Source organism: Artibeus jamaicensis, unplaced genomic scaffold (genome assembly GCF_021234435.1).
Source record: "Artibeus jamaicensis isolate MK-2021 breed Jamaican fruit bat unplaced genomic scaffold, CSHL_Jam_final contig_519, whole genome shotgun sequence".
Taxonomy (NCBI): domain Eukaryota; kingdom Metazoa; phylum Chordata; class Mammalia; order Chiroptera; family Phyllostomidae; genus Artibeus; species Artibeus jamaicensis.
Window position 1 is genome coordinate 28,490,679 of NW_026521871.1, and position 16,383 is coordinate 28,507,061.

Consider the following 16,383-nt stretch of genomic DNA (forward strand, 5'->3'; position numbering starts at 1 on the left):
AAAGAGTGGTGTCAGCCCAGCAGCCCCAGGATCAAGGAATCCAGGGCACTGTCCTAACCATGGCCATGCTGACATCCAGGGCATCATTGCTCTTTCTCTCCCATGGGGCAGCTGATTTAGGATAAAATGATCTGCAGGAGTCGTTGGTTTGTGGTACGTGCACCCATTACTGGTACCTCCTCTCTGGTGAGCCAGGTCTGCGGAGACATCCATGGCCCCACAGAGGCTCCCAAAGGAAGGATCTGGACCTAGAGAGGGGAGGAAGGGCCAGAGACCACACAGGGTGACCGACAGTAGAGCCCTCTGCCCACACACAGTCCACCACACCCTGTCTCACCCCACCTCCATGCCTTTCCGCCCTCTCGCGTGGCTGCGCGGTGCATGGGTGTCGTTGGAGGTGGAGGAAGGGACTGGCATTTAGATTCAAAGACCAGAAACAAATCTCCCCTGACAATTTCATGTCCTTTTTCTGGATTCAAAAGAGGGATAGAGAGGTGAAGAGACACGTAGATGGGCAACGAGAACGGCCCAATTCAGGGATCTGTCCAAGGCAAGGTGAGGCGGTTCTCTCCTGCCCGGGTGCTGGCCTCGGGTGGGCGGACCGACGCCCCCCAGCCCCGCAGCGCCGCGGGCCCCGCATGACATCAGAGGCTGGGGAGCGCGCAGAGCGCAGGCGCCGGCGGACGAGCGAGGCGGGCGGGGGCCGCGTCGCGCGGCTCCGGAGAGGCGCCCTCCGCCCGCGCGAGTCCCTGCGCTCCGCTGCCGCCTCGCAGTCCGCGCCGCGCCTCGGGCAGCCGGAGCGTCCCCCTCGCGCCGCAGCGAGCGCCGCCCGCCGAAGCCCAGCCCAGCCCAGCCTCCTCCTCCTCTTCCTCCGCCTCCTTCGCCGTCGGCGCCGGACACGCAGCCGCAGGCCGGGGCCGGGACGCAGCTGGGGAGGCAGGGACGCGCGCAGCCAGCCCTTCCCCCTCCGGCTCCCGCACCGTCGGCCGCCTCCCCGCGCCCTCCGCTTCTCCCCTCCCTGCTCCTTCGCTTCTCCTCCTCCGCCTCTCCCGGCCCCGGCTGCCAGCACCATGTCCGCAGGGGGAGATTTTGGGAACCCGCTGAGAAAATTCAAGTTGGTGTTCTTGGGGGAGCAGAGCGGTAAGTACCCCGCTCGTTCCCTCGGCTTGGCGCTGAGTCTGCCCCCGCCGCCAAATTATCCGCCCCTTCGGGACCCACGGCCCGGCCTCGGAAAGGCCCCTCCAAGCCCGGGTACAGGGCAGGGATGGGCAGGTGGAGGTCGGGGCGGCTCGGGCGGGGCCGGGCAGGGGAGGGGCCAAGGATGGAGACGGAAAAAGCGCTGGGACCAGAGGTGGGGGAGACAGTGGGATCTGGGGTGGGGTCTAGGGGTGCGGGTGCAGGTGCGGGTGCGGCTCGACGGGAGGCCGGAGGGCGGCGGCTCTCCCGGCAGCGCCGGCCGGAGCGTGAAGGTGTCGGGCTCCCTGGCTCGCTCGCATTGCGGCACTGGCTGCGGGCGACCGGGCAGGTGGCGGGGGTCTGGGGGAGGACAGACGCCCCTCTAAGGGGAACGAGGTGGGTCTGGCATCTGCCGTCCCCCACCCCAGTGCACCGGAGGGGTTCCCCGAGGACCCTGCCAGCAGCCATGCGTAATTTCGGGCGTCCAGGCTGGGGCAAAGGGCCTGGGCGCAAGACCGATACCTGCTTCCTTTCGAAGGGGCGAGTCCGGGCCGCGGGGGCACCTGCTTCCCGTGGCTTATGTCCCCTGGCTACTTCCCTGGACACAGAAGGTTCTAGACCCGCTGCCCTTCACCGGCATGTGTTAGTCTCTTTCGGAGTCCGGAATCTGGGCGATGACAGACGGCAAGGATTCCCCAATTCGAAGCAAATTTGGGGGATGATATAGGGGTGCCTCACACCAAGAGGCCACAGTGAAGCCTAGAGCTGGACAGAGAAAGGACCAGGCGACACGCCCTGCCTAGCTTCCCTGCACCCCTCATGAGAGCGCTGGCAGCTGAATCTTCCCACCCCCACCTCCCAGCTCACCGCCCTTCCTGGGGGAGGGGAGGTCACCGTGGCAGCCAGCCAGGGGCTCAGGAGAGGGGGAAGAGAACTGGCTTCCCTGCTGCTAGCAGCCTCCCCTGGGAAAGCATCTTTGAAACCCAGGTTGGTCCCAAGGTGGGAAGACCAGATTGAAGAGCATGGACCCCTGTGACCCCTGTAGGAAGGAGTGGTTCTTAAGACATCCCTCCAGAGGCCTCTCACCCTGGCAGGGCAGGTCCTGCCCAGCTCTGCTCATGGAGAAGGCAGCCCCTAAGGGCAGGACTTTCAGCTCCAGCTCTGCAGAACAGTCCAGTTCACCTGGGTTGGTCCTCTCTGTACAAGGGGCCAAGACTCAGGCAACCTTGGGAGCACCTGGTGGGCACACACAACAGTAACTGTGGTGTGTGCATATGTGGGTTGTGGGGGGCACACGGCAATCTCCTGGCTGCTGCTGCCCAACCTCTGGGATGGACGGTAAAGAGAAGACCATCAGAAGGGGGTCAGGCCCCATCATGGGGATGGGGCATTTCAGAACAGGGCCAGCTCAGCTGGCCAGACCTGTGTCCTGGACTTCGAGTTTCCGATCTTAATAAATGCCAGTTTCAAAGCTCACTCCCTCACCCTCACCCCCACCGCCATCCCCACCTGGAGACCTGAAGGTATTTTAGGGTCTCCACATCCCAGTGCTGCTAGCCTTACTGGGCCTGGGGCCTGGAGCCCGGAGCCCAGGTGAACTCTTTAGAGATCAGACAGCTTCGGAGCTGAATTCCTACTTGTAACTCACTCTCAGGGCACGAGGCCTCTCAGAGTTTCAGCTTCTGTTTCTTTGAAATGGTTACTTGAGGGCAGTCCTCTTACTCCTTCAAGGTTCCCTAGTGCCTCTCACAGGGCCTGGACCCTGGTAGATTTCTCAAAAAATACTTGTTTATTCCAAGTCTGAACATGTTGTAGTGAAGAGCTAGGGCTTTGATGCGGAGAATGTCTCTGTTGAATTCGAGTGAAAACTCAGGGCTCTCCGTATCCCTGGTGGACTGAGGGCCCTGCTGAGAACTGCAAGTCCCCTTTGCTCCTAAAATCACAGAACTGAAAGCTCAGGCTTCAGAGATGGAGCCTCTACCTCCCTGGCGTGTGTAGGTGGCACAGCTGAGCCTCTCTGGAAAGGGGGAGGCTTGCCCCGAGTCCCACTGTGAGTTGTTCTCACTTCTGGGCTGAAACCCACCTCTCCTGTTCCCAGTCACTAACCTGTCATTGTGAACTATAATAAGATGACCTTGAACTGGGGAAGCCCAGAGTTGGGGAGCCTCCCCAAGAGAGGGTGATGGCTGCCACTCTCTGGTCAGGCTTGGGGCTGGGTTGGGTGACCTGGTGGGAATGCAGGGCTCATTGGTTGGGGGTAGGGTTTGTGAGCCCTTAGAACATGGCCCTTGGGAATGTGAGGCTCTGCTGTCAGTGAGATTGGTTAGGGGCCATTCTGGCCCCTCCCAGCAGGGAGCCGTAGGCTCTGAAAAGCCTCTTCCCACTCAAGTGTGTCATCAGTGGGTTTCCTTAGGTTTTACAAAGCTTTCAGGGTCCCTGAGTTCAGCAGGGGACATGTACATCTCTGAATCAGGTGAGACTGGGGAATCACCACTGCAGCCTTCGCTCCAGAGGGAGACCCTGAGCTCTGGCCCTTTCCCCCACCCTGTGTGACCTCAGAGGTTCCCTCACCTTCTGCTCACAGGAAACTTGGGCTAGCTGAGCTTGATAGAGCCTTCTAGAGCAGCCGGGCTTGCCTATATGAGCTGAGTCCACTGGAAAGAGGCCAGGAAAGGGGGCTGGAGGGATGTGGCCTTCTCTTGTTTCCTGTGCCTGGTGAGTGGGTGAGGACAGCTGGATTCCAGAAAGGAGTATCCAGCCTGGAGCCTGGTGATGAGGAGAAGCATCAGGACTTCAAAGATGCTAAGGGCCTGGTTTGAGTGGGAAGTCCTCGAGGAGCCACTCAGAAAACGCCTCCAGTCTGTGACAGAGCCCCAGCTCCTGGCAGCAGAATGACTGCTGTCCCCTGGACAATGGAATACAGGCTCGCTGTCAGCATCAGCCTGGCAGAGGGTAGGATTGTGGGGGTAGGGGGTTCTGTGGACCTGGGATGAAGGGTTTCCTTGCAGTAGGAATGCTGTGCAATCCTGCTGATACTTAAGTGGCCCTCGGGGCCTGCGGGTCATGCCCTTGTGGTGATGGCAGTGGTGAGGGACAAAGGGGATGATACATACCAGTCCTGGCTGGGGCACTTGGTGGCATTCTCAGACGAGAGGCACCAGCAGGTGTCTAAAGAAGAGTGGGTCTGTGGGATGCATGTCTCTCTCCTGAGTCCTGCTGGCATTCTAGGGGAGTTAGGCGCATCCGAGCTTGTGTGGTGAGGAAGGATTGGATGTGTTGGCGGTGCTCTGGCCTCCTCTGACCTTCTTTCCCCAAGAGCCCTCCACCGAAGCAGGAAGATGGATGGACACAAGTTCAGGCTGCTGTCCCAGCCTGGGGCAGCAGGCCAGCTCCTCCCTCTGGCCAGCCGCCTCCCCGTCCTGCCCTTGCCCCTTGTGCTGCTACAGGTGCCGTCCACGTTGAGCACAGTGTGAGTGGTGTCCCTGGAGCTGTGCAGAGCAGTGGCCCTATGCGTGGCTGCCACTTGGTCCTTTCGTCATTTGTTCACTCCCCTCTCCCCCTGCACCTCCCTCTCTCTCCCTTCCTCCTTGCATCGTCCATTTATTTAATCAGATCTTTGGGTGTCTCTCTGCCTCATGGAACTTACGGTCCACTGGGGAGGACAGACATTTGTGGGTATAATTACAGTGAAGGCCTGTGAGAGCCGCAGTGGCTGCTCTGGAAGCACAAGGCAGAGGAGGAGGTGCTTCTGTAGGCAGCCCGTGGTACTCCTTTGGGTCGGGTGCAGGGACCAGGTCCTGCAAGGGTCCCGCCCTCTCCAGGGAGCTCTGTCTGTCCTCCCTGCGCTGGAGAAAGTGTGTGGGGTAGACACGAGTGACCCTTGACTCTCCAGTGTGTGGCTTGCTGTTAGTGCGGAGGAGGGGCTGTTCCTCCACTCTGCTTCCCTTCCTCTGGGTACGGAGCATTGATCGGCCCCCACTGTCTGGAGGGTGAGCCCTCCCCAGCCTGGGGCCTGGCCGCCCCTGACCCCTGCCCTCCCACTGCCCACACCACCCTTGACCACACGAAGAGCCTGGTGCTTGTGCCTGAGGCCTGGAGCAGAGCTTTTCTGCCCCCACTGCCTCCCAGACTGGCTGGCTCTGCCGTGCCCTGCCCACCTGTGCACTCACCGTGTTTGTTTGTTCCCGAGCATTTAAAAAAAAAAAAACAGTCACTTTCTGCTTTGTGACCTCTCTGCTGTCTCCCTTACTCAGGATTTTTTTAAAAAGTGTATTAACTTTTTTCCTAAGTACAAAAAACTCTGACTGCATTTTGAGTCCCTTGAGGGGAAAGTTCAGAACCTTAAGAGGACCAGGGCTCCGTCATCAGTGCACCTCCCCGTCCCCAGGAGGTCGGTGCTCATTAACGATCTCAGTTTGAAAATGAGGACATTATCCTGCTGCTTGAGATTTGCTGATGGCCCATCAGTAGATTGAAAGTGTGGGGAGTCAAGGCAGGTTTGAAATAGGATTCTTCATCCTGCCACCTGCCACTTTCTCAAGCAGATTTTTACTAGCCACACTTAAGAATCATTCACAGACAACTAGATCATCTAGTCTTGGTCGTGCCCAACTCACAGTTCATCTCCTTCCCAGGGCGCCCCCACCCTCACCACCACTGCAGACAGATGAGAAGCAGTAAGGCCACCAGCGGTGGGAAGTAAGGGACACTCTGAACCTGATGCCGACAGGGCTGCCTGCGAGGTCTGGGGTATGTCCCCAGTCCGCCCTGCGCGTTAGCTTCCTGGCCTTGCTTTCTCTTTTCCCAGTTTCTCTCCCTTCTTCAGAGTCTGGGATGAGAGTAGGAACCTTAGATGTTGGATACAGACCCAGAACCTTTGTTTCATTTGCATAGAAAGGTGTGTATGAGGTAAGAGAGTCAGACACCAACATGAGAATCCACCCGTACTTGGTATAAGAGAAAGTGGCACCCTCGATGCTGATGACAGAGACGAGAGAACCGACCAGAGGAGAAAACAGAAACAGAATACATCTGATTGTGCAGCTGTATCAGAAATACGAACCTTTTGGGTGATCTGGTTATCATGATCATTTGTGCCGCCACGTTGGAATGAGTCCCATTAAAATACAGCAAAATAACCTCATTGTCCTTTTGTCACTACATCCCTGAAGTCAGCCCACGGACAGTTATCCTTGCAGATGTCACCCTGGTGTTGCAGACTCACAAGGGCCCGCGGTGGGTGTCCCGGCCGCAGAGCGCCCCTGCCCTCCCCAACTCATGTCTTCCGCTGTTGCTGAATGCACGAGCCCGTGAATGTGCAGGGCTGAGGGTATCAATGTAAATGATTTAGGAAAATAATTATTGGACATCTTCCACTGAGGGAGATGAGGAAAGGTGAGGTAGAACAGCAGAATTCATGAACATCAGGGTGTGCTACTGACAAATTACTGGACCCTTTCTCCCCTGTCCCTCTGTCTGTCCTCCTTTTCTGTTCCTCACCAGGAGAAGAGATGACGGGAGAGGTTGCCGGGGGAGAAGTACCAGACACGCCCTGCTGTGGGCAGGTCCTGTTAGAACAAGCTGCTGGGAAATGGCGGCCGACAGGGCCTGGGGACAGAGGCCCCAGGGGACAGAGACCTGGGGCCAGTCCTGCTTCCCTGGACAGGGAAGGAGAAGATAAAGGTGCAGGACTCCTAAGAGAGGTTCTTGACCAATTCTTGGGGCTTGAAATTTCCAATTTCCTTTATTATTTCTATAACTTTTGCCTTAAACCAAGTGGGATGTTTCTTTTAAAAAATAAGTGTTCGCTGCTATGAATACTTTATCAATTTAGTAAAATTTACTTTTAGTGGAAAGGCACAATTACCCTGGTCTCTTGGTATTAAGCCTGGTGGTGTCCCAGTCACCTGTTCCCAGGTGGTGACATATCCAAGGCACAGGCTGGGGTCGTGAAAAAGCAGGTTATACCCTGCCCCTTTAGAGCAAAGGCTGCTCCCAGGACGTGCAGGACAAGAAGGGCGTCCTGGAGCCCCAGCAGGTGCCGGGCAGCGGCGGGGCGGGAATGGGCGGCCTCAGCTGTGTGCCTTCTGTGCTGGGCCCGCCGCTTTCTTCTGGGGCCTGGACAGTCAGGGGTGGGGTTGCCTTAGTGGGGTTTCCCCAGGGAAAGGGGCCTGCAGTATGGAGATGACCGGCCCTCCCAGCTTCCCCTGTGGCTGGAGATGAGGTGAGGGTGAGTCCCAGAGGCTGGCCCGGCCATGAGCTGGCACTGTGTTCTGAAGGAAAGGGGAACCAGTGGAGGGTCCCCAGCTGGGGAGAGTGGCTCAGCTACATCTGCACATAGGAAGGATTGTCACTCTAGGGCCTTGGGTGGAGGGTGCTTGGGGAGGGGTCTGCTCTTCCTGACAAAGCGGAGTGCATGTCCTTCCTCTAGTGGACCTCGGACGGCGTTTATTTAGGAAGCCCCACGCTCCCTGATGCTCTGCACGGGACACTCTGTGATAGATGTGGGGTACACTCATTCTCAGGTCAGGAGGCAGCGGATCCGCAAGAGCTGGTTACGCCCAAGGACTCACTGCTCGTGTGGTAGGATTAGAATTCGAACCCAGGTCCCTGTGAGAAACACAGTGAGCTACTGGCCCTCGTGCCTCTGAGGCAGGCCCAGGCCAGGGAGTGTGGAGGACGAGACAGGACCCCTGCGGCCTGGCGGACGTGAGGTCAGTTATAAGTGCCTCTTAGGGAGTGTGTCAAGCTCTTGTGGAGGAGCAGCCTGCGGATCACAGCCTGGGGTGGGCAGGAGGAGTCTGTTCAGACTCCCCAAGCTGGTGAGGGGCACTGGGGCCCTGAGGAGGGAGGGGAGTGGGCCACAGGAAGGAAGCTGTTCTCCATGTGGGCCTCTGGTGGAGCCGGAGTTGTGGATCGTGTGGCAGGCACTCTACCCTTCACTGAATGAACTGCTTGTTTGGGGTGGTTTGCAGGGAGGTGGTAGAGAGGATGGGTTGGGTTGTAGCTCATGTCCTCCAAAGTCCTTGGCCCAGTGCGTAAAGGAAAGACACTACCCAGGTTTCAGCCGGGAATGACTTACCGAGAAGGAAAGAACCAAGCTAAGTGGCCGGCTCCCTCCTCCCCACACCAGGCCTGGAGCTGTCAGGGCCCTGGAGACCCCGAATCTGTGCCAGGTCAGGCACTAGCCAGCTGTGTGGTCGGATAAGCCCCATCCCATCTCTGGCTTTCTCCATGTGTCCCCGGACACTACTGGACTGAGTGACCACTCCAACCAATGGAGCTCTAACTCCGGTTCTGTGATTCAGTGCCAACTCAGAACAGGATGCCAAGCTGATAGCACTCCCAGCTGGAGACGGCACTGCCGGCCGGGGGATCAGAGGGGCTTCGAGGATGGGGGTGTGGGATCAGGGTGTCTGCCAGCTGTTTTACCCCCAGGACTTCTGCCAGCAGGCCCCGGGGCAGGGTCCTCTCCAGCCCGCTACCTCTTCCCCTGGGAAGCATCCTTGCCCACCTCCCTGGGCCCAGCCTTCCCTCATGTGCCCCCAGGGTACTCTGGCTCATCAATTTGAGGATATGTTTGGCCCAGGTTGCCAGGCAACAGGGATGGGGCTGTCCTGCCCTTCCTGCTGCTGGCAGGCATTTATTCTGTACAGAGAGGACCTATGATGAGGACAACAGAAAAAGTGACAGCTCCCAGGTACTCCAACTCTAGGACACTTCCTTCTGCAGCCAGGTGGTGGACGGTAAGCAGGGAGGGCCAGGGAAGGGCCAGCGCCAAGAGGGGTAGGCAGTGTCCCAGTCAGGCCAAGCCAATTTACTGACCCGGCCCCAGCTCCTACTCCAACCCCGTCTCTTACTCCATCCTCCCGAGACCTCGTCCTCCTCCCCGGCCCCGCCCCCTCACCGTCTGCGTGGTGCGGGGATGTGATAGGACCTCTTTTTCCTCACTAGATAGTAGGGTGATTATTACTACCTTGGGGGTTTCATGAAGGTGAAGACGTCAGTGCATGACACATGGTAAACACTCAGGCACCAGGTAATTTTGTTAATGAAATAGTGACAGGCATCCCCTCTTTGTAGATGCGTGAGGGAGAGGCAGGAAGGGGTGCGAGGTTTTGAGAGTCATTGATCTGTCATTTTTGTGTCATGAGCTGGAAGGCGCACCTCTGTGCGCTCTGACAGGTAGAGCTGCGCATCCCATTTTGTAAATGAAGAACAGGAGGCTCTGAGACTCGGAGTGGTTACTGCTGAGCTGGGAAGAGCTCCGAGGTCTCTGACTCCATGGTGAGTGATTTCCTGGCTGCCCATCCTGGCAGGGAGTGGGACAGACGCACCCTGCTCTGCTTGGTGGGACCCCCACAGCTGCCCACGGGAGAGCTCCTCACTTTCACAGCTCTGGTACTTCCCGGAGGAGCACAGCCCTGGTGACTGCAGGGGCAGAGGCTTTGAGCTGTTGTGATTAGAGCAGTGCTCGGCGAGGTGAGCAGGTGTAAGTCTCAGCCAGTGCGAGGGTTCAGTACAGAGCAAGGCCGTGGGCGTGGTCTGCCGGAGTTGTTAGGGGAGGCTTCCCGGCGGAGGTTGTGCACAGTGAGCAGGAGTTCACTGGCAGACAAGAAGCTGGGGCGTGGTGAGCAGAGGGCCATGCTGTGTCAAGGTTAAAGGCTGTGAAGGGCTTGCGGCTTCCTGGGAATCCAGTGTGGTACAAAGTGGTGGACTGCGGCCGAGGTGGGCGTGGCATGGTGGGAGAAGGAGCTGGACCCGGACAGGTAGGCGGAGTCAGGCCCCAGAGGGCCTCACTCCCACATGCAGGAGTCCGGGTCTTCTCCCCAGCAGTGAGGACCCACTGGGGCGTTTTGGCTGAGGAGGGACCTGTTCGTGGATTAGAAGATGAAGGTGGATGTGGTCCAGTGGGAGGCAGGAGATGCCGGCAACCTGAACCAGGCAAGGCTGGGAGCAGTCCATCGATATAATTAGAGGACGGATGGTGAGAGGTGAACGTCCTCCAGCTCTGAAGTTCAGCCCCACTGGAGGTGTGTATTTTCTCGATTCTTTTCTATAGAGAGAGGACTCAGGAGCAGTGAAGGAATGTAGAGGAGGAGCTTTTGTTCTTCTCTACAAGGTCACACCACACTCACATGTTCCGAACCTGGCCACCTTTAGCCCTGCTGTCCTTCCTGCCTGCTCAATGCCCAGGCTTCCCCAGCTGCTCTGTCCTGCCGCGGGGGTGCTCCAGGGCTGCGGGCAGCTCTCCCAGACTCCTTCCCTCTGCTGCCTGCTCAGGGCAGAATGTACTACCTGTCGAGAAGCTGGTTAGTAGCTTTGTGAGCTCCCTGCCCTCTGTTCATTGGGAGCGTGAGCTTCCCTGGCCCCTTGCACAGCTTCCTATCACTCCTTCCCTTGCTGGTCTCTTCTTCCTTTGCTTCCTCCCACGGATTCCCATGCTCTTCTCTGCCAGCTTCCAGCTCCCCAGCAAACTCAGGGAACCCTGAGGACTTGAGGGAGGCAGTGATGCAGAAAGGAGAGCGCCCTCTCTGCCTTGGAGATAGAAACCCAGTCTTAAGCTGGCTGCACAAAACGCGAAGGACGAGAGCCAGAGAGCCAGAGAGGAGGCAGGGGCTGCCCTCCTGGCCCTGAGCCGGCAGCCTGTTCAGGTCAGTCTGTGCAGTTTCCCGCCCACAGGCCTCCTCAGGTCTGTTCTCAAGGCCGGAAATCCCAGCCCCCAAAGCCCTGGTGACCTCTGCTCCTTGCCCCTCTTGTCTTCTATCCAGGCAGTGCCCACGGAGGTTACCAAGCACCACCTGTACTGCTTTGCCGGCACGGCTGGTGGGTGGAGAATACCCTATTATGCATCATCAGTGATCACAGCACGTTTCAATCACCACCCATGGGCCCTTTGAGCAGTGCCAGATTGATTGTCTGTGAGGTCAGGGTGGTGAGGAGATCTGTGCCCTCAGCTGGGGGCTCAGCAGGGGTGTCTCCCCTGCCAGGATTGCTGGCCTGCAGAAGACAGGACCGGCCTGGAAGCTGGCCACAGGCAGCTCAGTTCAGCTCTGACCTGTGTGAGTCCCCTCTGTTTCCCCAGTGCCCCCACCCCTGGGGCAGAGGCAGGACCCAAAGCTCCATTCCTGGTTCAGACAGGTCCCTGTGGGGGTGGCTAATTATGAGAGGTAGGGAAAATGTTCTGTTCCGACCCTGTTGCCGAGTGGGAAGTTAACACTGCACAGACTGAAGAGGGTTAAGTGAAGCATTTAGGACCAATGTTTCTTGTTGACTTCCCCCTGCAGTGAAGAGAGGGGGCTAGTAGAGAAATGGGGAAGAGAGCTGTGGAAGTACTGAGACTGAGGAGGGTGGCACTGCCACCAGACACAGACAGACCTAAAGGAGCCACGCTCTCAGGGCTGTGTTTGTGCCCTACGCAGGGCTTTGGAACAGCCAGGGTGGTTTGCAGCTCTGGGCAGTGGCGCTGTCCCTTCCTGGGTTCTGACCAAATAGAATTGGAGGCTGACGTTTCCCATGGAGGCATTACTGTGCATTGGGGCACAGGAGTGATGGGACCAATTCTGTACTTGTGCGGGAAGGTGGGGTGAGGAGGGGCGGCCGCCTTAACCAGGGCCTGTAGATAACCTGCAGCCAGGCAGAGCAGGAGGAGTGGAGAGAAGGGCCCTTACCTTGTGCCGGGGCCGAGGGAGGACAAGTCATCGGCTTCCCTGCCCCTGTGCTGCCAACGCCTGGCTTCTGTGAGCAGACTGCGCTTCGTCCCTCCCTCCTCAAGGCCAGTTGGCTCTGCGGCCCTGGGCCCCGCAGTTCCCAGGCTGCTCCGCTCTGAGCAGGGCCTAGTGTTGAGGCCAGCAGATCTGTGTTCAGTTCTGTTCTTCTCTGAGTAGAGAGCACCTCTGGGAAGGGTTTCTCTTTAGGGAGAACAAACACTGCTCCCAAATTATCCACTTAGTTTTTAGGATATTAACAGATCCCACTTGTACCACCAAGATCCAGAGATTCTTCCCTGATTCTAATTCAGTAAGTTCCCCTTCCACTCCCCTGCTCCAGCCAAAACACTGCAGGCTTCTGCCTGGATCAGAATATGACGTTCAGGCCTGAGAAGGTTCCCAGCTGGCCTACCCACCCTGCTTCTCTTCCACCTACATCAGATGAAGGCACACCCCCGGTGTTGGGACAGAGGAACTTGACTCTTCTCCTGTCACCGCTAGGCAGCAGAAGGGCGATCGCTGTGATCTGTGATCTTTCCAGAAGCCAGGGTTCTGCAGCTCAGAACGGTTTGCTCTCCTTGGCACCTCTCATGTTGCTCAATCCCACACTTGGGCAAACCTTATGGACTCAGGAACCTCTGAGATGGAACTCCTGGCAGAGATATTGACTGGCCGTGACCCTGGTGCTGTGACCTTGTGCAAGGGGCCCCTCTTCCCTGCCTTCACAATGCCTCAGCTTAGTGCGCAGCTTGGACAAGATCAGCTCCAGATGTCTTGATGGCTCCTGCCATCTGTGGTGCTGCATTTAAGAAGGGCTCCTTAGGGACCGGGAGCTTGTGGGATGGGAACAGGTGAGCCTGGCTATCACCTCCTCGTCCTGGTTACCCATTCAAGTCCAATGGGCAGACTGGGGCATTGACCCAGTTCTCCTACTGCCTTCCTCTAGCCTGGCCCTCTGGCCACCCCAAGGCCTAACCATCATCATTTCTGGTCCACCAGGGTGGAGACACAGTGCTTCCCCTGCCTGCTGGGTGGTCCTATGCCCACTTCTAGGCCCTTGGTCCTTGGAGTCTAGAGGCCCTTTCCATCTCAGGACATGAAACGTCACCTGGAAAGCTTTCTATGCTCTTTGAGTGAATTCTGAGCATGTGACTTTCAGTCTGTTCTCAGGGGAAGCGGCGGTTTCCTTCTGTCGCCCAGATGGGGAAATCTGCATGTCCATTCCTCTCTCACCAGCTGGGTCTGGAGGTGCAGGGCCTGAGATTGTTCCCACTCCCCCCTTGTCAAAGCAGCAAGGCGAACAGCAGTGAGCGGGCTGTGTAAGCAAAGGAGGAGAAGCTGGACCAGCAGCGTGCTGGGAACAGCTCCCTTGGGCTCGTGGAACCCTCAGAGTCAGAGCCCACGGCCGTCCAGCCCAGGGCTCCCTCTGAGAAGGGGTGGGCATCCAGGAAGATGCCCTGCCTGCAGCAGCCTGCAGACTGCCTGAGTTAGCCTGGTCTCATGGCCAGGCCACAGCTGTGCCCCCCGGATGGGAGCTGTGGGCCCATTGTCACAAGGCCCCTCAGACTGGACCTCAGTGGACAGTCTAGGAAACTCAAGCCGTGCCCCTCTCTCCCCATTCTCACTTCCCCACTCTCCTCTCCCCGTAATGGGGGCTTTTAACATCAGTGCCACCAGCAATTCGCTTGGCAAGAAAAGGATAAACATGAGCCTATATATTACTTTACCCAACTCCATGCTGTGGATGGGCCAAGAGTTCCCATCAGTTAAATATACGGCCAGATTGCGTTAATACTAGCTGCATCAAAAGACCAGCTGGAGATGGGAATTAAGCATACATACACGTCTCTCAAACACACATATACCCACCACATATTAATTCTCCACAGCACTCAGGCAGCCACTCAGATACATGGACAAAACTGGCATGTGTAGGCTGTGGCTGGAGCTGGGCCGAGCTCTAAACCAATTGAAATGGACTGCATTCTGCCCACCCGTCTAGCCAGCCAGGAAAGCCAGGCCAGAGGGTAACTGTGCTGTGGTCAGGAGCTCCTTTGCTGAGCTGATGTTGGAGGGCGGCTGGCCCTCACGGCCAGCCAGTGCTGGTGATGGCGTTGCTGTGCAGCCTGGAGGAGAGACCCTGTACCTATGTGAAGCCGACAGAGTGTTTGAGATGACCCAGGGAGACAGGGTTCAGACAGTGGGTGGACTGACTGTGGGTGGAAGAAGCTCTGCAGTCCATACAAGCTGTGTGGTCAGATCTCAGGTGGTTTTCAAGAAGCCCTGAAGATGTTGTTTTTGTAAGGTTCTCAGTTCCACAGCTAAGACACCAGGGGAACTACAGTGTTCCCACACACCAGAGCTTCTGGTGCCCAGTTCATTGCACGAGTATGTGTATGTGTGTGTGTGTGTGTTTGCATGCATCTCAGGGCACAGGCACACATGATGCTTACACATGGATTCTGCCCACTGAGTGATCTGTCCAGATGCTCCATCTCCTGGCTTGTGGCTAGAAGGACTCCCAGCAGTTCTCCGGGACCCAGCTAGGTCTCTGCTCACTGTGAAGACTAAGCTGATGCCAAGTACACTTATGTTCTAGTTCCTTAGGAAAATGTCATGTTGACCAGAATGTTTAACTAATCAGCACAATATTTCCTGAATGTGCCAGGAATCTGAGAGAAATGGATGTGTGCATGTGTGTGCATAATTTTAAGGACCAGCATTATTTTGACATAACTTCAGGCTTATAGAAAATTGCTAGAATAATACCAAGACTTCCCATCTGCCTCTCATGCAGCCTATTCACTTTTCACTGTTCTCAGGAGATTCAAAACGCTTTCGCAAGGCGGCCATTTCTGCCGCCCTTGTAAAAATGAGGAAGCTGAGCCTCAGAGGATAGTAACTAACCCATGATCACACGGGGACCTAAAGTCCAGAGCCTTAAAGCCTGTCGGACTCTCAGTGCACGTCCTGACCGTGTCGGGTGTGGTCTGAGTGTGCAGGGGTCCTCCTCCTGCCCAAGAACTTCCTTTCCTAGGTTACAGGTCTGCTAGAATGCATTATCTTGGCATTTGATTTTCTTTATTTTAGCTTCATTTTGAAACATTTTGGCTGGGTATAGAATTTCATGTTGGCAACATTTTTCTTTTTGTCCTTCAAAGATACTTTTTTTCTGGTTTGTATCGTTTCTGTCAAGGTTTCTTCTATGTTTTCTTAGGGCTCTGACTCAGTAGGTTGTAGTAATTTTTGCTTAAATGGTCAATTATAAACAGATTTTGATAATATCAAATAAATCTTACCTATGTACCCAGGCCGTGACCATTTCCTGTGTTCCGGGTGCCTTTGTGTAGGTCCGAATTTCCATCCGGTGTCGCTCAGTGTTTCTGAAGGTGTCCTGTAGCAGCAGTTCTTACTGTGAGAGAGTGCTGGCGATGACGTCTGTCAGCCTCGTGTTTGAGAAGTATTTCTCCCTTGTTTTTGGAAGATGTTTTGTGTTACATATCTGAGAGCTGTTGAATTCTAGGTTAGTAAGTATTCCCTTCAGTGTTTCGCAGGTGTGCCCATTGTTTTCCTGCTTGCATTGTTTCTGAGGAGAAATTGCTGTCTCTTTATCATTGTTTCCCGGAACATAATGTGCCTCCCCCCCCACCCCCACACCTGCATCCCGGCTCTTTTGTGGTTTTCTTTGAATTGTTGATACTGTGCAAATTGTTTATGATGTGCCTTGGTTTGGTTTCTTTTATGTTCATTGAGCTCTTTGGATCTGTGAGTATATAGTTTCCTCACATGTGGACTAGTTTCAGTAATCATTTCTCCAAGTATATTTTTCTGTTGCCCTCCCTAGTCCTGTGAGGTCTCCAATTCACGTATGTTAGGCTGTTTGACATCATCTCAGAGTTCACTGGTGTTCCAATTATTTTTTTATTCTTTCTGTGTGTTTCAGGTTCACTGACACTTTCTTCTGCAGTGTCTGATCTATTGTTAATCCCATCGGTGTATTTCTTATCCCACACATTGTGGGGTTTTTTTTATCTCCAGCAGTTTTGAGTCATGCTCTTTTTAGTATTTTCCACGTTGCTGTTTAACTTTTTGAACATATGAAATACAGTATAAATAACTTAAAAAAAATGTCATTGCTAATTCTAACATCTGTGTCAGTTTTAGGTTGGTTTCAATTGATGGTGTTTTCCCCCTCTCTAGGGGTATATTTCACTGTTTCTTTGCATGCCTAATAATTTTCCTGTTGGCTACTAGACACTGTGCCTTTTGCCATGCTGTAGACTGGGTCGTTTTTGTATTCCTATAAATATTCTCGAGATTTGTTAGCTGAGACCAGGGTGATGCTCAGTCTGTAGCTCATCGTCACCCACTGTTGAGGCACAGCCCCTCTGACTCCGCTGCCCGGTGGCCCGGCCTTGGTGGGGCTTTCCACTGTGGAAACAGGTGGGACCAGCACTCTCCTGAGCCTGTGTGGACGCCAGGCACTGCTTCCTCTCAT

General features: G+C 55.8%; 1 protein-coding gene across 1 annotated transcript in view; it reads left to right on the forward strand.

Moving 5' to 3' along the window:
* The first annotated feature begins 737 nt into the window (after positions 1-737).
* Positions 738-16,383, forward strand: part of RAB6B (RAB6B, member RAS oncogene family) — a 53,461-nt gene continuing 37,815 nt past the window's right edge. Inside the window, exon 1 of the mRNA XM_037143870.2 lies at positions 738-1,140. Coding sequence (XP_036999765.1) covers positions 1,071-1,140 — 70 coding nt within the window. The 5' untranslated portion in view covers positions 738-1,070. The remainder of the gene's footprint in view (positions 1,141-16,383) is intronic.